At 44.1% G+C, this 20,864-nt stretch overlaps 2 gene segments (V, D, J or C); both read left to right on the forward strand.

Annotated features, from left to right (window-relative positions):
* The first annotated feature begins 1,221 nt into the window (after window positions 1-1,221).
* On the forward strand, window positions 1,222-19,418 carry LOC118392601 (Ig kappa-b4 chain C region-like). The segment is given in 4 exon segments: window positions 1,222-1,647; window positions 15,225-15,300; window positions 16,085-16,106; window positions 18,841-19,418. Coding segments are annotated over 3 exon segments (348 nt in total).
* LOC127906848 (Ig kappa-b4 chain C region-like) lies at window positions 1,606-3,374 on the forward strand (the record flags this gene model as incomplete). The annotated part of the segment is given in 2 exon segments: window positions 1,606-1,723; window positions 2,805-3,374. Coding segments are annotated over 2 exon segments (435 nt in total), but the record flags the coding sequence as incomplete, so codon positions are not given.
* Window positions 19,419-20,864: the final 1,446 nt, after the last annotated feature.

Consider the following 20,864-nt stretch of genomic DNA (forward strand, 5'->3'; position numbering starts at 1 on the left):
GTGGGGTCCCAGTGTTGAGGATCAGTGGAATGGAGATGTTGTTTCCTACCTTCACCACCTGGGGGGAGGCCCATCAGAAAGTCCAGGACCCAGTTGCACAGGGCGGGGTCGAGACCCAGGGTTTCAAGATTAATGATGAGTTTGGAGGCTACTATGGTGTTGAATGCTGAGTTGTAGTCAATGAACAGCATTCTTTCATAGGTATTCCTCTTGTCCAGGCGGTGTGATGGCATCGTCTGTGGACCTATTGGGGCAGAAAGCAAATTGGAGTGGGTCTAGGGTGTCAGGTAGGGTGGACGTGATTTGATCCTTGACTAGTCTCTCAAAGCACTTCATGACGACATAAATGAGTGCTAAGGGCCTCCTGGGTGGCGGAGTGGTCTAGGGCACTGCATCGCAGTGCTAGCTGTGCTACCTGAGACTCTGGGTTCGCGCCCAGGCTCTTTTGCAGAGGACTGCGGCCGAGAGGTCCATGGGCCGACCCACAATTGGCCTAGCGTTGTCCGGGTTTGGCCGGTAGGGATGTCCTTGTCTCAAGCGACTCCTGTGCCGGGCGCAGTGCACGCTAACCAGGTCAACAGGTACATGGTGTTTCCTCTGACACGTTGGTCAGGTTGGGTTGGGTTGTGTTTCGGAGGACGCATGGCTTTCGACCTTCGTCTCTCCCGAGCCCGTACAGGAGTTGTAGCGATGAGACAAGATAGTAACAACTAACAATTGGATACCATGAAAAGGTGGTAAAACATTTTTTTTTAAAGAAATGAGTGCTACAGGGAGTCATTTAGTTCAGTTACCTTAGCTTTCTTAGAAACAGGAATAATGGTGGCCATCTTCAAGCATGTGGGGACAACAGACTTCGATAGGGATTGATTGAATATGTCTGTAAACACACTAGACAGTTGGTCTGTGCATGCTCTGAGGACGCGGCTAGGGATGCAGTCTGGGCCGGCAGCTCTGCGAGGGTTAACACGTGTAAATGTTTTACTCACATTGGCCACGGAGAAGGAGAGCCCACAGGTTTTGGTAGCGGGACGTGTCAGTGGCACTGTATTGTCCTCAAAGCGAGCAAAGAGATTGTTTAATTTGTCTGGGAGAAAGGCGTCGATGTTCGCAACAGGGCTGGTTTTCTTTTTGTAATCTGGGATTGTGATTGTCTGTAGACCCTGCCACATCAGATATTATGAACTGTCTGTTCACTCATGCTTGGTCTCTCATGTAAGTTCCTCTAATCAGTTAGTGAACACTTCTCTAAACTAAAGCTAGGATTCCTCTGGTAGTGTTGTCTGTCCTCTGTGACTTTACCACCACTGTTAAATCTGAGATCAACATGTTTAATAAAGGAATATACAACATGGATCACTATCACTACTGCTGCTGCTGTTGTCTTTCATATGGACAATATGGAGGAATACTAGCAACACTGATCTGATGCTGGACTGTACCTCCAGACGAGGAGAACACCTGATACACAGAGGAAGGAAAAATGACTCATATCTGGATTTAAGACACAATTCATATTTTTATTATCTAGAAATGTTATCATGAAGTGTTTGTTCTACTTGGAAGATGTTAAAGTGTATTTGTGTTGATTATGATTCTGTATGAGTGATCTTCACTGTAACAGCTGCAGCAACACAACACAGAGAGGTTTTTGTACCAGCAGTAATAGGGATTGTATCACTGTGGTTCACTTTTGGTAGCGGTACCAGACTTGATGTTGGAAGTAAGTAAACACCAAATTCATTGTTTTATTCACGTTTTGATGTCATGTTTCAATTTTTCTATACATTTAGCCTCAATATTGAGGATTAAAAAAACCCATTTAAGATGATTTAAAAAGAATACACGGCTTTCACAGACTATGGCCAATTAGGATATAAATGTTATTTCATCTAATCAAATTTGACCTGCATTTTTGAAAGATAGAAGAGATTAGCCTACATTTTAGACTAGTTGTATGAATAAACATACTGCACCTAGTAGAACATGTACAATAAACAGTAGGTTAAAAATAAATAAACAATAAACACTTTCTTTCACATGAAGAAGATAAAACAATATTTGGCAAGTATTCATACCGTAATAGAGTTAGATATTTGAACCACAGTCTAAAGAAATTCAGCTTGTCCAATGGTCAGGAGGTATTTGTTCCAGCAGTAATAGTGATTGTATCACTGTGGTAAACTTTTGGTAGCGGCACCAGACTTGATGTTGGAAGTAATTAACAACCTCTCTTGACATTTCTATCTGATTACATTTTTTGTTTTACTTTCTAAAATATTATGATTTTATAAATATTCATTTTAAAAACATGTTATTTTTTCTATTGCTTTTCACTGAGCCTTCTTTCAAATAATAATAATAATAATAATAATAATATATTATTCAATCAAAATGTTAAATAGTAGGTTTATTTGTATGTCTGATTTGTATGAGAGCAGAATGTATAACTCTTAAAGTGTTGGTTATTGCAGTAATTGTTGCTTTGTGAGTTTTATGTTTGTTTACAGCCTGTTGGATTATCTTAATATACTGGAGATGTTCTGAGTATTCTGATCAGAAACAATCCTAAGGTATCTGACATAACAGTAATGCTAAAGTTAACCACTTACACTTGACTCATATTGTTCATAAATCTGCATTGTATATCTATCATATTATGTTTTGTGTTTTCTTCAAATCTTTTATCAATCTAACTACATTATATTTAGAAGGCATTTCCAAATCAATATATTTGTATATCTATTGCTTTTATAAATCTTTTGGACATAGTTGATGCAGTTGATGTGTTCTGTTTGTTCCAGGAAACAGTGCCCCCACCCTCACTGTCCTCTCCCCCGCTAGAGAGGAACTGTCCAGTACAACAACAGCCACACTGACGTGTCTGGCCAACAAGGGCTTCCCCTCAGACTGGACCTTGAGCTGGAAAGTGGACGGGACCAGCCAGAAGCAGGAGGCCAGTTCTAGGGTCCTGGAGAAGGATGGCCTGTACAGCTGGAGCAGCACCCTGACTCTCACTGCCCAGGAGTGGACCAAGGCAGGAGAGGTGACCTGTGAAGCCCAGCAGAAATCCCAGACTCCAGTCACCAAGACCTTGAGGAAGGCTGACTGTTCTGGGTAGGACCCCTCAGTCACACCCCTGTGGAGGGAGGCTGCGGGTTCCTCTGCTTTGACTCTGTTCTGAGATCAGATATTCTATGTCTTGTTGATCACTAACATGTAGACTAACAGGGGCTTTGCTTGATTTCATGTGTCAGTCCTCTCTGTAGACTGAGGTTGTATCAGTGTTAAATGTGATGTGTTCTGTTTTATTACTATTAGATGCTGTAGGAATGTTTGCTTTGATGAAAATAAAGATTTCCCTTTGGAACAAATATTGTCCATGTCTCTTTCAATAAACCCAAATAGACTTGAATCTTAAATATTGTTGAATGATATAGCATTATATTCATAAAGCCGGATTCACAGTTTCCATGAAACTATCAGATCTAAACCTCATTGATTAGTTATTTATGTTCTAACCAAATCGTCATCAACCAGTAGTTCATACTAACACAATATACTACTATTTTCACAGGAGAGGTCTAGATAATACAATGTTAACAGGAGAGGTCTAGATAATACAGTGTTAACAAGAGAGATCTACATAATACAATGTTAACAGATTAACAGGAGAGGTCTAGATACTACAATGTTAACAGATTAACAGGAGAGGTTTAGATAGTACAATGTTAACAGATTAACAGGAGAGGTCTAGATACTACAATGTTACCAGATTAACAGGAGAGGTCTAGATACTACAATGTTAACAGATTAACAGGAGAGGTTTAGATAGTACAATGTTAACAGATTAACAGGAGAGGTCTAGATACTACAATGTTACCAGATTAACAGGAGAGGTCTAGATACTACAAAGTTAACAGATTAACAGGAGAGGTCTAGATACTACAATGTTAACAGATTAACAGGAGAGGTCTAGATACTACAGATGTTAGCAGTTTAACAGTTAGAGGTTTAGCCACAATGTTAACAGGTGATGGTTATTTTGGATTTATATCTTTGGAACATTTTTTGACCATGATTGATTTATAGATTAACTCATAAAGACACAATGTTAACATATTAACTTGGGTACTCTCATCTTTCTTGGAAAGTTTTTTAACCTGTGATTTATAGACACTAATGCTATTGAACATTTGTTCGATAAGCAATGTGATTGTTTTTGCTTACAAGATTTAATATTATCTGGACAAATGTATCACATCTTCAAGATAGTCTTCTCTACATCCAACCCCCTGGGAACAGAGTGAACATCTGGTGACAGTGCTGCTCTATTCTGGAACAAGCAGAACCACCCAACCCTGTCTATGTAAATCTCAGTTTCACTCCCACAGCGACCAGTCTAGCAGTTGAACAGTTTCACTGTCTGAAATACCCTGGACTGGGCCAGATGTGAGGGACTGTCTGATTTAAACCTCTATGGTGGATTCAGGAAGGGAGACATAACAGATATGCCACCATGTAATGAATGACAGATAAAATGGGTATTATACTTTATGATGATAGTTTATGTACAAGTAGTTTACATGTGTCTCATGTTGAATCCAGCGTCAGGTCTCATTCACAGAGCTAACAGTACGTAACCTACTCATAAAAAAAGTGAATACGCTGATGTTGATGATCACATCCATTGAATTTCCACAGCTGGTTGTAAGGTCCATTTGTGGATTTTTTGAGGGCTTGGGAGTCTGAAGCGATTGTAACTTTCAAGTAATGTTCAATTACGTGAATAAAAAGGGCATAAATACAATGCTATTATTGGTTATTGGTTGTTTTTTAGCAAGACAAAACTATAATGAATAATGGAGATTTTTTAAAGTCATATATCATGTAACTTCTGAACATATATCACTTTATCTGTTTATTAGTGTTATGGTAATATGTTGTGGTAACATATTGATATCCATGGAAAAGAGGAATTACCAGTCAGTTTCCACCTTCCAGTGATCATTGGCACGGCCAGCCCGCTCATTAGGCAGGATTAGGGGGCCGCCTATGGCGTTAGATTGACGAGGGCGGCATTTTCTGAGCTAAACTGACCAGTACACACATACAGGAACACATAAAACCTTGCATAATTCTGCCCAAAATCAATGATATTTTCTCTCAGCCAGTGGCATATGGGCTTTTTAGGTGAGCGCTGATGCAGCCCTATGATAAGCAGTGCCCACTTTGACAAAGGCAGGGGCGCAAAACATTTTGCTTGTCCATTCCCAGTGCGCCTCTCCAGGGTGCTGTTGGAGAGACACATCGCTGCGGCGTTCCACCAACGTTCCGTCAAAAATAATCATGTAACAGAAATCATGTAGCGGATATAGGATATGGTAGAAAGAGTATGTGGATTTTCTGTCACCTACAGGACAGAGATAAAATGTAAAAAAAGTGTAATGAGATGGACACTTACATCATGCAGGTTTCTCCGATCAATTCCTCTATTTATTTCACCTTTAGTTAACCAGGTAGACCAGTTGAGAACAAGTTCTCATTTACAACTGCGACCTGGCCAAGATGAAGCAAAGCAGTGCGACAAAAACAATAACACAGAGTTACACATAAACAAACGTACAGGCAACAACACAAAAGAAAAGGAAAAATTGAAAAATCTATGTACAGTCTGTGCAAATGTAGAAGAGTAGGGAGGTAGGCAATAAATCGTCTCGAGAGGCGAAAATAATTACAATTTAGCATTAATACTGGAGTGATAGACGTGCAGACGATGATGTGCAAGTAGAGATACTGGGGTGCAAAGGAACAAGAGGGTAGGTAATAATATGGAGATGAGGTAGTCGGGTGTGCTATTTACAGATGGGCTGTGTACAGGTACAGTGACCGGTAAGCTGCTCAGACAGCTGATGCTTAAAGTTAGAGAGGGAGATATAAGAATCCAGCTACAGAGATTTCTGCAATTCGTTCCAGTCATTGGCAGCAGAAAACTGGAAGGAAAGGCGGCTAAAGGAGGTATTGGCTTTGGGGATGACCAGTGAGATGTACCTGCTGGAGCGCGTGCTATGGGTGGGTGTTGTTATGGTGACCAGTGAGTTGAGATAAGGCGGAGCTTGACCTAGCAAAAACTTGTAGATGACCTGGAGCCAGTGGGTCTGGTGACGAATAAGTAGCGAGGGCCAGCCGACGAGAGCATACAGGTCGCTGTTGTGGGTGGTATATGGGGCTTTGGTGACAAAACGGATGGCACTGTGATAGACTGCATCAAGTTTGCTGTGTAGAGTGTTGGAGGCTATTTTGTAAATGACATTGCTGAAGACGAGGATCGGTCGGATAGTCAGTTTTATGAGGGTATGTTTGGCACCGTGGATAAGAGCGTCTGCTAAATGACTTAAATGTAATGTAATGAGTGTCACGAGAATTTCATCACAATGATGATAACAATCACTATAGCTTTGACCAATTCCCCCTTGGTTGTAAAGGTAGGGTTAATAAGAATTAGGCAAAGACTCTTCTATTCTGCAAAAGGTTCGTTGTAGTTTATTCAGGAGAGATCTCAAGTCAATCAAAATTTGAACAGTCTACTAGCCACTTTTCTACTAGCCCTGGCAGTTTCTCGCCGTTCTCTCCACTCCGCCATAGATTAAATAGGCCTTAAAAGGTCCCTCCTGTTGTCAGGTTTTTCAGAGGTATCATCATGTGCAGTCTCTGTTTTCTACACATATTTCTCCCTCTTAACCTTTTATAACTAGGGGGCAGTATTTTCATTTTTGGATAAAAAACGTTCCCGTTTTAAACAGGATATTTTGTCATGACAAGATGCTTGACTATGTATATAATTGACAGCTTTGGATGGAAAACACTCTGACTTTTCCAAAACTGCAAAGATATTGTCTGTGAGTGCAACAGAACTGATGTTACAGGCGGGACCCAGATAAAAATCCAACCAGGAAGTGCCCCATTTTTTGAAAGCCCAGCATGCCAATGACTCCTTCTATGGCTGTGAATGGGCTACGAATGAGCTTACGCTTTCTACGTATTCCCCAAGGTGTCTACAGCATTGTGATGTCTTTTTACGCATTTATGTTGAAGAATAGCCGTAAGGGACCACATTGAGCAAGTGGTCACATGATAGATCCCGCAGAAAATCTTGCGTAAAGTACACAAGTAGCCATTTTTCCAATCGCTTCTTATGAGAAACCAATTGTCCCGGTGGATATTTTATCGAATAGATATGTGAAAAACACCTTGAGGATTGATTTCAAACAACATTTGCCATGTTTCTGTCAATATTAGGAAGCTAATTTGCAAAAAAAGTTTGGCGTTGTAGTGACTGCATTTTCCGGTCGATTTCTCAGCCAAACGTGAAGAACAAACGGAGCTATTTCGCCTACAAAAATAATATTTTTGGAAAAAAGCAACATTTGCTATCTAACTGGGAGTCTCCTGAGTGAAAACATCCGAAGTTCTTCAAAGGTAAATTATTTAAGTTGATGTAACGGCTCTCTTCTATCTCCTCCTCTGACGAAGAGGTAGAATAAGGATCGGACCAAAATGCAGCGTGATGATGATTCATGATATTTTAATGAAGGAAAAACTATACATACAGAAACTACAAAAATAACGAAATGAAATAACGAAAACCGAAACAGCCCTATCTAGTGCAAACACAAAGACAGGAACAATCACCCACGAAACACTAACAGAATATGGCTGCCTAAATATGGTTCCCAATCAGAGACAACGATAATCACCTGACTCTGATTGAGAACCGCCTCAGGCAGCCAAAGACTACGTAGACACCCCACAAAACCCCTAAGACAAAAACACACCACAATAACCCATGTCACACCCTGGCCTGACCAAATAAATAAAGAAAACACAAAATACTAAGACCAAGGCGTGACAGAACCCCCCCCTAAGGTGCGGACTCCCGGACGCACCTCAAAACCATAGGGAGGGTCCGGGTGGGCGTCTGTCCATGGTGGCGGCTCCGGCTCGGGACGTGGACCCCACTCCATTAATGTCATAGTTCCTCCCCCTCGCGTCCTGGCATAATCCACCCTCGCCGCCGACCATGGCCTAATAGTCCTCACCCAGAACCCCACTGGACTGAGGGGCAGCTCGTGACTGAGGGGCAGCTCGGGACTGAGGGGCAGCTCAGCACTGAGGGGAAGCCCAGCACTGAGGGAAAGCCCAGCACTGAGAGGAAGCTCAGCACTGAGAGGAAGCCCAGCACTGAGAGGAAGCTCAGGCAGGTAGTTGACTCTGGCAGATCCTGGCTGGCTGGCGGATCTGGAAGAGTCTGGTTGACTGGCAGATCTGGAAGAGTCTGGTTGACTGGCAGATCTGGAAGAGTCTGGTTGACTGGCAGATCTGGAAGAGTCTGGTTGACTGGCAGATCTGGAAGAGTCTGGTTGACTGGCAGATCTGGAAGAGTCTGGTTGACTGGCAGATCTGGAAGAGTCTGGTTGACTGGCAGATCTGGAAGATCATGGCTGACTGGCGGATCTAGCTGCTCTGGCTGCTCCATGCAGACTGGTAGCTCTGGCTGCTCCATGTAGACTGGCAGCTCTGGCTGCTCCATGCAGACTGGCAGCTCTGTCTGCTCCATGCAGACTGACAGCTCTGGCTGCTTGCAGGCTGACAGCTCTGGCTGATCCATGCAGACTGGCAGCTCAGGCTGCTCCATGCAGGCTGACAGCTCTGGCTGCGCTGAATAGGCGAGAGGCTCCGGCAGCGCAGGAGAGGAGAAAGGCTCTGGCTGCTCTAAACAGGCGGGAGGCTCCGGCAGCGCAGGAGAGGAGAAAAGCTCTGGCTGCGCTGAACAGGCGGGAGGCTCCGTCAGCGCCGTAGAGGAGGAAGGCTCTGGCTGCGCTAAACAGGCGGAAGACTCCGGCAGCGCAGGAGAGGAGGAAGGTGCTGGCTGCGCTGAACAGGCGAGGCGCACCGAAGGCCTGGTGCGTGGTGCTGGAACTGGTGGTACTGGACCGAGAACACGCACAGGAAGCCTGGTGCGGGGAGCTGCTACCGGAGGACTGGTGTGTGGAGGTGGCACTGGATAGACCGGACCGTGCAGGCGCACTGGAGCTCTTGAGCACCGAGCCTGCCCAACCTTACCTGGCTCGATGCCCACTCGAGCCCGGCTAATACAAAGAGCTGGTATGTACCGCACTGGGCTATGCACCCGCACTGGAGGCACCGTGCGCTCACTAGCATAACACGGTGCCTGCCCGGTCTCTTTAGCCCCCCGGTAAGCACAGGAAGTTAGCGCAGGTCTCCTACCTGGCGTAGCCTTACTCCCTGTGAGGCTTCCATCCGCGTCGCCGTGCTGCCTCTTCATACCAGCGCCTCTCCGCTTTCACAGCCTCCAGTTCTTCTTTGGGGCGTCGATATTCACCAGGCTGTGCCCAGGGTCCTTTTCCGTCCAATATCTCCTCCCAAGTCCAGAAATCCTGTGATCGCTGCTCCTCACAATAAACAGGGGGAGTTGGCTCAGGTTTGAATCCTGACTCTGCCACTCTCTCCCTGAGCCCCCCCCCCAAGACATTTTTGGGGCTGCTTTTCGGGCTTCCTTGCCAACCGTGTTCCCTCGTATCGTCGGCTCCTCTCTCCGGCTGCCTCTGCTCTCCTAAGTGCCTCCACCTGTTCCCATGGGAGGCGATCTCTTCCGGCCAGTATCTCCTCCCAAGTGTAACAACCTTTGCCATCCAAAACGTCTTCCCATGTCCATTCCTCCTTTCGCTGCTTCTGCTGCTTCTGCTGTCGCTGCCTGTCACCACCCTGCTTGGTCCGGGTGTGGTGGGTGATTCTGTAACGGCTCTCTTCTATCTCCTCCTCTGACGAAGAGGTAGAACAAGGATCGGACCAAAATGCAGCGTGATGATGATTCATGATATTTTAATGAAGGAAAAACTATACATACAGAAACTACAAAAATAACAAAATGAAATAACGAAAACCGAAACAGCCCTATCTGGTGCAAACACAAAGACAGGAACAATCACCCACGAAACACTAACAGAATATGGCTGCCTAAATATGGTTCCCAATCAGAGACAACGATAATCACCTGACTCTGATTGAGAACCGCCTCAGGCAGCCATAGACTACGTAGACACCCCACAAAACCCCTAAGACAAAAACACACCACAATAACCCATGTCACACCCTGGCCTGACCAAATAAAGAAAGAAAACACAAAATACTAAGACCAAGGCATGACATTTGATTGCTTTTCTTATTTTTGTGAAAATGTTACCTGCTGGTAGCAGAGCCTAGCATCGCATTATGCCATGATAAACTTACACAAATGCTTGTCTAGCGCTGGCTGTAAAGCATATTTTGAAGATCTGAGATGACAGTGTGATTAACAAAAGGCTAAGCTGTGTCTCAATATATTTCATTTGTGATTTTCATGAATAGGAACATTTTCTTGGAAGATTTATGTCCGCTGCGTTATGCTAATTAGTTTGAGGCTATGATTACGCTCCCGCATGCGGGATGGGTAGTATCTTGTCCCACACATGTATTATTGGAATATAGTCTTATACGTTTCAGGGTGGAATTCTTTAGTCATTACTTTAACATATAAATTCCCTTATCAGTGAGTGAAGGAGGCTTTGTTGCGAAATAGGAAGCCGATTCTGGATTTTATTTTGGATTTATTTTGGTTTAATATGAGTCTGGAAGGAGAGTTTACAATCCAGAGATTGTATTTGTAGTTGTAGGTATTTGTAGTTGTCCACATATTCTAAGTCAGAACCGTCCAGAGTAGTGATGCTAGTCAGGCGGGCAGGTGCGGGCAGAGCATGCATTTAGTTTTACTAGCGTTTAAGAGCAGTTGGAGTCCACGAAAGGAGAGTTGTATGGCATTGAAGCTTGTTTGAAGGTTTGTTCACACAGTGTCCAAATAAGTGCCAGATGTATACAGAATGGTGTCGTCTGCGTAGAGGTGGATCAAGGAATCACCCGCAGCAAGAGCGACATCATTGATATATACAGAGAAAAGAGTCGGCCCGAGAATTGAACCCTGTGCTACCCCCATAGAGTCTGCCAGAGGTCCGGACAACAGGCCCTCCGATTTGACACCCTGAACGAACTCTATCTGAAAAGTAGTTGGTGAACCAGGAGAGACAGTCTTTTGAGAAACCAAGGCTGTTGAGTCTGCCGATAAGAATACGGTGATTGACAGAGTCGAAAGCCTTTGCCAGGTCAATGAAGACAGCTGAACAGTACTGTCTTTTATTGATGGCGGTGCACGTGCTGAGGTGCACCTGTGACCAAATCGGAAATCGGATTGCACAGAGGAGAAGGTACGGTGGGATTCGAAATGGTCAGTGATCTGTTTCTTAACTTGGCATTCAAAGACTTAAATGCTTCTGACTAACTTCATTTAAAAACATATAAATATATATATTTTTTAAATTTACTACGTAGGCAAGTCAGTTAAGAACAAATCATTTTTTACAATGACGGCCTACCCCGGATGATGCTGGGCCAAATGTGCAGCGTCGTTTGTGATTCAGTCCGGGATCGAACCAGCATCTGTAGTGACGCCTCTACCATTGAGATGCAGTGTCTTAGACTGCTGCGCCACTCGGTAGCCCAACTTATCTGAAGTGGAGATCTCCAGAGCCGGCTGCTCTATGGAACTACCTGTCTGACTGAGGGAGGTTTTTGTACGACTCTGTATCACTGTGTGAACACAAAGACAATGTTGGGGTTGTATAAACTCTGACACTTGTAATCTCCTGTATCTTCAGCCTGGACTCCATTGATGGTCAGAGTGAAGTCACTCCCAGATCAACTACCACTGAATCTAGATGGAGTCCAAGACTGAATGGTTTTTGCTAAGTATACTAGGTATTTAGGAGCTCCTCCAGGTTTCTGTTGATAACAGGCCATCCCCTGTCCATAGATGTCACTGTATCACAAGACTGCTGGTCTTACAGCTGAGACTGACTGAGTGACCCACTGAAACTGCAGGACTCTGAGTCACAACAACCTGGCCTCTGGACTCTGAAACAGAGATGGCATGTCGAATTAGCATTAAATTGTTCATTCATTTGTCCATATCGATTATTATCTTAAACTGTAATAAGGTTATATAGCCTAATATTGCAATTGTTTGCGTTATTTTCTGTCAAATATATTACCTTGGAGAAACAGGGAAAATATACATATGAAGATGGTTATAAAAGTCATGGTTGTTGTAGGTTCTGTTGTCATGAAGGACAGCTCTCAGTCATGAAGTGTTAAACTCACAGGGCTATAAACACTCCCAGAGCACTGCAGCATGTGCTGCTAATGTGTCCTATATATGGGGGCTCACAATTGACCCAGCGTCATCAGCGTTTGGCCGGGGTAGGCCGTCATTGTAAATAAGAATTTGTTCTTAACTGACAGCCTAGTTAAATAAAGGTTAAATTAAAAAATTAAATATGTAAATAGTCTTCCTGGACAGTCAAACTGATGTGATGTAGAATCCTGATAGCTATGTAACTACTGACATGGTTTCTGATATAAGTGCTGAATGGGGACTGATGTATTGATTGTAGACATCTACAAATGGAGCATATTGTTATTTCTGTGTTATTAGATAGTAGCTGCTTTATGTCTCCCTCGAGTGGTCAGGCTCAGTAACTGCAGTCTGTGTGGACTGTAGTGCTGCTGACTGATTGATCTGAAAGGGAGATCTCCAGAGCTCTGACATCTCCAGTCTCCTGCTTCACCTGCTGCTCTCTGGAACTACCACAGTGGTGTGAGGGAGGATGTGTGGGTAATGTTTAGAGCCTTTATTGTATATGTTTTAATCATGTTGATTAAATTCTAGCTTTTCAAAATACAGTTCAACTTTAGGGGTTTGGATTATTGTACATCATCTATATTCAGATTGGTTGATATAATCAAATGTTATTGGTGACATACACATGGTTAGCAGATGTTAATGCGAGTGTAGCGAAATGCTTGTGCTTCTAGTTCCGACAGTGCAGTAATATCTAACAAAATCACAACAACTATCTTATACATACACAAATGTAAAGGGATGAATAAGAATATGTACATATAAATATATGGATGAGCGATGGTCGTGCGGCGCAGGCAAGATACAGTAGATGGTATCGAAGACAGTATATGCATAAGAGATGAGTAATGTAAGACATTTAAACATTATTAAAGGGGCGTTATTTAAAGTGACTAGTGAACCATTTATTAAAGTGGCCAGAGATTGAGTCTGTATGTTGGCAGCAGCCTCTCTATGTTAGTGATGGCTGTTTAACAGTCTGATGGCCTTGTGATAGAAGCTGTTTTTCAGTCTCTCGGTCTCAGATTTGATGCACCTGTACTGACCTCGTCTTCTGGATGATAGCAAGGTGAACAGGCAGTGGCTCGGGTGGTTGTTGTCCTTGATGATCTTTTTGGCCTTCCTGTGAAATATGGTGCTGTAGGTGTCCTGGAGGGCAGGTAGCTTGCCCCTGGTGATGCGTTGTGCAGACCGTACTACCCTCTGGGGTTGCCATACCAGGCGGTGATACATCCCAACAGAATGCTCTTGATTGTACATCTGTAAAAGTTTGTGAGTGTTTCTGGTGACAAGTCAAATTTCTTCAGCCTCCTGAAGGCGCTGTTGCGCCTTCTTCACCACGCTGTCTGTGTGGGTGGACCATTTCAGTTTGTCTGTGATGTGTACGCAGAGAAACTTAAAACTTTTCACCTTCTCCACTACGGTCCCGTCGATGTGGATGGGGGGGTGATCCCTCTGCTGTTTCCTGAAGTCCACAATCATCTCCTTTGTTTTGTTGACGTTGAGTGTGTGGTTATTTCCTGACACCACACTCCGAGGCCCCTCACCTCCTCCCTGTAGGCTGTCTCGTCGTTGTTGGTAATCAAGCCTACCACTGTAGTGTCGTCTCCAAACTTGATGATTGAGTTGCAGGCGTACATGGCCAAGCAGTCATGGGTGAACAGGGAGTACAGAAGAGGGTTGAGAACACACTCCTGTGGGGCCCCAGTGTTGAGGATCAGCGGAGTGGAGATATTGTTTCCTACCTTCACCACCTGGTGGGCGGCCCGTCAGAAAGTCCAGGACCCAGTTGCACAGGGCGGGGTCGAGACCCAGGCTCTCAAGCTTAATGATGAGTTTGGAGGCTACTATGGTGTTGAATGCTGAGCTGTGGTCAATGAACAGCATTCTTACATAGGTATTCCTCTTGTCCAGACGGTGTGATGGCATCGTCTGTGGACCTATTGGGGCGGTAGGCAAATTGGAGTGGGTCTAGTGTGTCAGGTAGGTTGGAGGTGATATGATCCTTGACTAGTCTCTCAAAGCTCTACATGATGTCAGAAGTGAGTGCTATGGGGTGATAGTCATTTAGTTCAGTTACCTTAGCTTTCTTAGAAACAGGAATAATGGTGGCCATCTTCAAGCATGTGGGGACAACAGACTGGGATAGGGATTGATTGAATATGTCTGTAAACACACTAGACAGTTGGTCTGCACATGCTCTGAGGACGCACCTAGGGATGCAGTCTGGGCCGGCAGCTTTGCGAGGGTTAACACGTGTAAATGTTTTACTCACATTGGCCACAGAGAAGGAGAGCCCACAGGTTTTGGTAGCGGGACGTGTCAGTTGCACTGTATTTTCCTCAAAGCGAGCAAAGAGATTGTTTAATTTGTCAGGGAGCAAGGTTTCGATGTTCGCAACAGGGCTGGTTTTCTTTCTGTAATCTGTGATTGTGATTGTCTGTAGACCCTGCAACATCAGATATAATGAACTGTCTGTTCACTCATGCTTGGTCTCTCATGTAAGTTCCTGTTATCAGCTAGTGAACACTTAGGATTCCTCTGGTAGTGTTGTCTGTCCTCTGTGACTTTACCACCACTGTTAAATCTGAGATCAACATGTTTAATAAAGGATTATACAACATGATCACTATCACTACTGCTGCTGCTGTTGTCTTTCATATGGACAATATGGAGGAATACTAGCAACACTGATCTGATGCTGGACTGTACCTCCAGACGAGGAGAACCTGATACACAGAGGAAGGAAAAATGACTCATATCTGGATTTAGACACAATTCATATTTGTATTATCTAGAAATGTTATCATGAAGTGTTTGTTCTACCTGGAAGATGTTAAAGTGTATCTGTGTTGATTATGATTCTGTATGAGTGATCTTCACTGTAACAGCTGCAGCAACACAACACAGAGAGGTTTTTGTACCAGCAGTAATAGTGATTGTATCACTGTGGTTGACTTTTGGTAGCGGCACCAGACTTGATGTTGGAAGTAAGTAAACACCAAATTCATTGTTTTATTCACGTTTTGATGTCATGTTTCAGTTTCTCTATACATTTAGCCTCAAAATTGAGGATTTTAAAATCATGTTTAAGACGATTTTAAAAAATACACACGGATTTCACAGACTATGGCCAATTAGAATAGGAATGTTATTACATCTAATCAAATTTGGCCTGCATTTTTGAAAGACGGAAGAGATTAGCCTACATTTTAGACTAGTTGTATGAATAAACATACTGCACCTAGTAGAAAATGTACAATAAACAGTAGGTTTAAAATAAATAAACAATAAACACTTTCTTTTACATGAAGAAGATAAAACAATATTTGGCAAGTATTCATACCGTAATAGAGTTAGATATTTGAACCACAGTCTAAAGAAATTCAGCTTGTCCAATGGTCAGGAGGTATTTGTTCCAGCAGTAATAGTGATTGTATCACTGTGGTACACTTTTGGTAGCAGCATCAGACTTGATATTGGAAGTAATTAACAAGCTCTCTTCATATTTCTATCTGATTACATTTTTTTTTAAACTTTCTTAAATATATTATTATTTTAGAAATATTTATTGAAAAACATTGCATTTTTCTATTGCTTTTCACTGAGCCTTCTTTCAAATAATATATTATTCAATCAAAATGTTAAAAAGTAGGTTTATTTGTATGTCTGATTTGTATGAGTGCAAAAGTTTTACTCTTAAAGTGTTGGTTATTGCAGTAATTGTTGCTTTGTGAATCTTATGTTTGTAACGGCCGTCTGTGGTGGAAGAAGGTGAGGACCAATGTGCAGCGTGGTAAGTGTCCATCTTGTTAATAAAGTAAATGAACACTGAACAAAACAATAAACGACAACGTGAAATAACAAAACTGAAACAGTTCAATGTGGAACAAACACTGACACGGAAAATAATCACCCACAACTCAAAAGCCCCCCCCCCCCCAAAGGTGCGGACTCCGGCTGCAAAACCTGAACCTATAGGGGAGGGTCTGGGCGGTTGTCTGTCCGCGGTGGCGGCTCGGTCGAGGGACGTGGACCCCACTCCACCATAGTTTTTGTCCGCCTCTTCACCTGCCTCCGTGGCCTCTTTAAAGCGGCGACCCTCACCGCCGACCTCGGACTGGAGACCCTCGGACTGGGGACGGGAGATTCCAACAGCACCGGACGGATGGGAGATTCCGGCAGCACCGGACAGGCGGAAGACTCCGGCAGCTCCGGAGTGAAGGGCAATTCTGGCAGCTCCTGACGGACGAGCGGCTCTGGCAGCTCAGGACAGACGGGCGGCTCTGGCAGCTCAGGACAGACGGGAGACTCTGGCAGCTCAGGTGAGACGGGAGACTCTGGCAGCTCAGGACAGACGGGACACTCTGGCAGCTCAGGACAGACAGGAGACTCTGGCAGCTCATGACAGACGGGAGACTCTGGCAGCTCAGGACAGACGGGAGACTCTGGCAGCCCAGGACAGATGGGAGACTCTGGCAGCCCAGGACAGATGGGAGACTCTGGCAGCTCAGGACAGACAGGAGACTCTAGCAGCTCTAGCATGTAGGGAGGAGACGGAGAGACAACCTGGTGCGGGGGGCTGCCACCGAGGACTGATGTGTGGAGGAGGCACCGGATAGACCGGACCTTGGAGGCGCACTGGAGGTCCCAAGCACCGAGCCTGCCCAACCCTACCTGGCTGATGCTCCCCGTAGCGAGGCCAGTGCAGTGAGGTGGAATAGCCCGCATTGGGCTATGCTGGCGAACCGGGGACACCCTGCGTAGGGCTGGTGCCATGTATCCCGGCCCGAGGAGACGCACTGGAGACCAGATGCGCTGAGCCGGCTTCATGGCACCTGGCTCGATGCCCACTCTAGCCCGGCCGATATGAGGCGCTGCTATGTACCGCACCGGGCTATGCCTGCGCACCGGGGACACCGTGCGCCTCACGGCATAACACAGTGCCTGCCCGGTCCCCCTCTCTCCACGGTAAGCACGGGGAGTTGGCTCAGGTATCCTAACGGACTTAGCCACATCAATACATTTTTGGGGCTGCCTCTCGGGCTTCCAACTGCGCTGCCGTGCTGCCTCCTCATACCACCGCCTCTCTGCTTTTGCTGCTTCCAGCTCTGCCTTGGGGCGGCGATACTCTCCCGGCTGTACCCTGAGTCCCTTGCCATCCAGGATCTCCTCCCATGTCCAGGAGTCTGGAGATCGCTGCTGCTGCCCGTTACCACGCTGCTTGGTCCTTTGGTGGTGGGTGATTCTGTAACGGCCGTCTGTGGTGGAAGAATGTGAGGACCAATGCGCAGCGTGGTAAGTGTCCATCTTTTTAATAAAATAAATGAACAATGAACAAAACAATAAAAGACAACGTGAAATAACAAAACTGAAACAGTTCCATGTGGAACAAACACTGACACGGAAAATAATCACCCACAACTCAAAAGTGAAATCAGTCTACCTAAGTATGGTTCTCAATCAGGGACAACGATTGACAGCTCCCTCTGATTGAGAACCATACCAGGCCAAACACAGAAATCACAAATTATAGAAAAAGGAACATAGACTGCCCACCCCAACTCACGCATTGACCATACTAAAACAAAGACAAAACAATGGAACTAAGGTCAGAACGTGACAATGTTTTTACACAACCTGTTGGATTATCTTAATATACTGGAGTTAAGAGTATTCTGATCAGAGGCCTCCCGGGTGGCGCAGTGGTGAAGGGCGCTGTACTGCAGCGCCAGCTGTGCCATCAGAGACTCTGGGTTTACGCACATGCCGAGACCGGGAGGTTCGTGGGGCGAAGCACAATTGGCCTAGCATCGTCCGTGTTAGGGAGGGATTGTCTCATCACTCCCCAGAGACTCCTGTGGCGGGCCGGGCGCAGTGCACGCTAACCAAGGTTGCCAGGTGCACGGTGTTTCCCCCAACACATTGGTGCAGCTGGCTTCCGGGTTGGATGCGTGCTGTGTTAAGAAGTGCGGCTTGGTTGGGTTGTGTATCGGAGGACGCATGACTTTCAACCTTCGTCTCTCCTGAGCCCGTACGGGAGTTGTAGCGATGAGACAAGATAGTAGCTACTAAAAACAATTGGATACCACGAAATTGGGGAGAAAAGGGGGTAAAATGTATTCTGATCAGAAACAATCCTAAGATATCTGACATACTAGTAATGCTAAAGTTAACCACTTACACTTGTCTCATATTGTTCATAAATCTGCATTGTATATCTATCATATTATGTTTTGTGTTTTCTTCAAATATTTTATTAAAAAAAAAAGAGTATTCTGATCAGAAACAATCCTAAGATATCTGACATACTAGTAATGCTAAAGTTAACCACTTACACTTGACTCATATTGTTCATAAATCTGCATTGTATATCTATCATATTATGTTTTGTGTTTTCTTTAAATCTTTTATCAATCTAACTACATTATATTTAGAAGGCATTTCCAAATCAATATATTTGTATATCTATTGCTTTTATAAATCTTTTGGACATAGTTGATGCAGTTGATGTGTTCTGTTTGTTCCAGGTAACAGTGCCCCCACCCACATTGTCCTGCCCCCCGCTAGAGAGGAACTGTCCAGTACAACAACAGCCACACTGACGTGTCTGGCCAACAAGGGCTTCCCCTCAGACTGGACCTTGAGCTGGAAAGTGGACGGGACCAGCAACAACCAGAAGACCAGTCCCGGGGTCCTGGAGAAGGATGGCCTGTACAGCTGGAGCAGCACCCTGACTCTCACTGCCCAGGAGTGGACCAAGGCAGGAGAGGTGACCTGTGAAGCCCAGCAGAATTCCCAGACTCCAGTCACCAAGACCTTGAGGAGGGCTGACTGTTCTGGGTAGGACCCCTCAGTCACACACCCCTGTGGAGAGAGGCTGCTGTTTCCTCTGCTTTGACTCTGTTCTGAGATCAGATGTTCTGTCTTTTGATCACTGACATGTAGAGCAACGGGGGGCTTTGCTTGAGTTCATGTGTCAATCTTCTCTGTAGACTGAGGTTGTATCAGTGCTAAATTTGATGAGTTCTGTTTTATTTCTATCAAATACTGTAGGAATGTTTGCTTTGAAGATTTTATGAAAATAAAGTTTTCCCTTTGGAACAAATATTTTAGTTGTCTCTTTCAATAATAAAATTTTAGTTGTACATGTTGAATGGTATAGACGTACATTAATAAAGCCTGATTCACAGTTTCTTTTTAAACTATCAGACCTAAATGTCATTGCTTAATTATTTATGTTCTCACTGCGTTGTCATCAACCAGTGGTTCATTGTAAGGGATGGATTGAAATGTACAGAATGTGTACCTGGAGGAAAATGGGTTCATGCTTTTTAAATTTATCTCAAGGGGAGAGTTTAGTATTCTTTTTTTTCAATTTAGTCCAGGGGAGGATCATGTCATTTGCATTTTATGAAATGTGTGTATTTCTCAGTGTTTTAGAATTAGTTGCTTATTAGGCTTTACAATATATCGTTGTGTGTCCGATGCCACCCCTCATAATCAAATGTGTCTATAGGCTATTTAGTGTGTTCTCAATGAAATGATCCCTAGCCTAGAGGCTATAGGCTACGAAGTGTATGCTCAGAGAAGCACAGCACAAAGTTATGTTTCTAAGATAGCTGTTGGGATGGTGTAAATTAAACTAGGCTGCATTACACATCGCAATGGATATTTCAAACCTGAGCCCCGGCCTTCTCTATGCTTGCTGATCAAAAACGTTTTGTGTGCTGGCTAACCAATGGCTGTGCTGTGTAGGCCCATGGTTACAGTTCAGGAGGAGAGTCAAAGGCTTCTTCTGAAAGCAATTTTTGATTAGGCCTAGTCAGTGGTATAAAGTACTTAAGTAAAAATACTTTAAAGTACTACTTAAAGGCCATGACAAAAACTATAAGTCATAACTATGATGATGATGAGGATGATCATGTAATCTGAATGATTGCTTTCTATTATTGTCACATGTCACAGTTCATCTCCTCTAGTGACCATTGTTCCATGTCAGGTTTTTGTATGGCTCTATATCACTGTGTGAACACCCAGACACTGTTGGAGTAGTGTGCACTCTGACAGTAGTAATCTCCTGCATCTTCAGCCTGGACTCCACTGATGGTCAGAGTGAAGTCACTCCCAGATCCACTGCCACTGAATCTAGATGGAATCCCAGACTGAAGTGTTGTAGCATAGTAAATAAGGAGTTTAGGAGCTCCTCCAGGTTTCTGTTGGTACCAGGCTAGGTAGTTATTGTTGTATACATTACTGCTGGTTTTACAGTTCAGAGAGACTGTCTGTCCTGGGAGAACAGCTTTCACTACTGGAGTCTGTGTCACAATGTACTGTCCTCTGGATTCTGAAAAATATTGTAAAACATTTATAGGAATGGAATGTTACATATAGTAATGAATAGTTCTGAATAGAAATATTAACATTGATATACTGTACATGTAAACACTGTAGATTTAATTAATTTTCAACAATACATTCTGAAAATTGTAACCTTGTATGTAGAATACAAATGTCCAGATGAAGATGGTGATAAAAGTCATGGTTGTTGTGG

The sequence above is a fragment of the Oncorhynchus keta genome, chromosome 13, assembly GCF_023373465.1.
Source record: "Oncorhynchus keta strain PuntledgeMale-10-30-2019 chromosome 13, Oket_V2, whole genome shotgun sequence".
Lineage (NCBI taxonomy): Eukaryota > Metazoa > Chordata > Actinopteri > Salmoniformes > Salmonidae > Oncorhynchus > Oncorhynchus keta.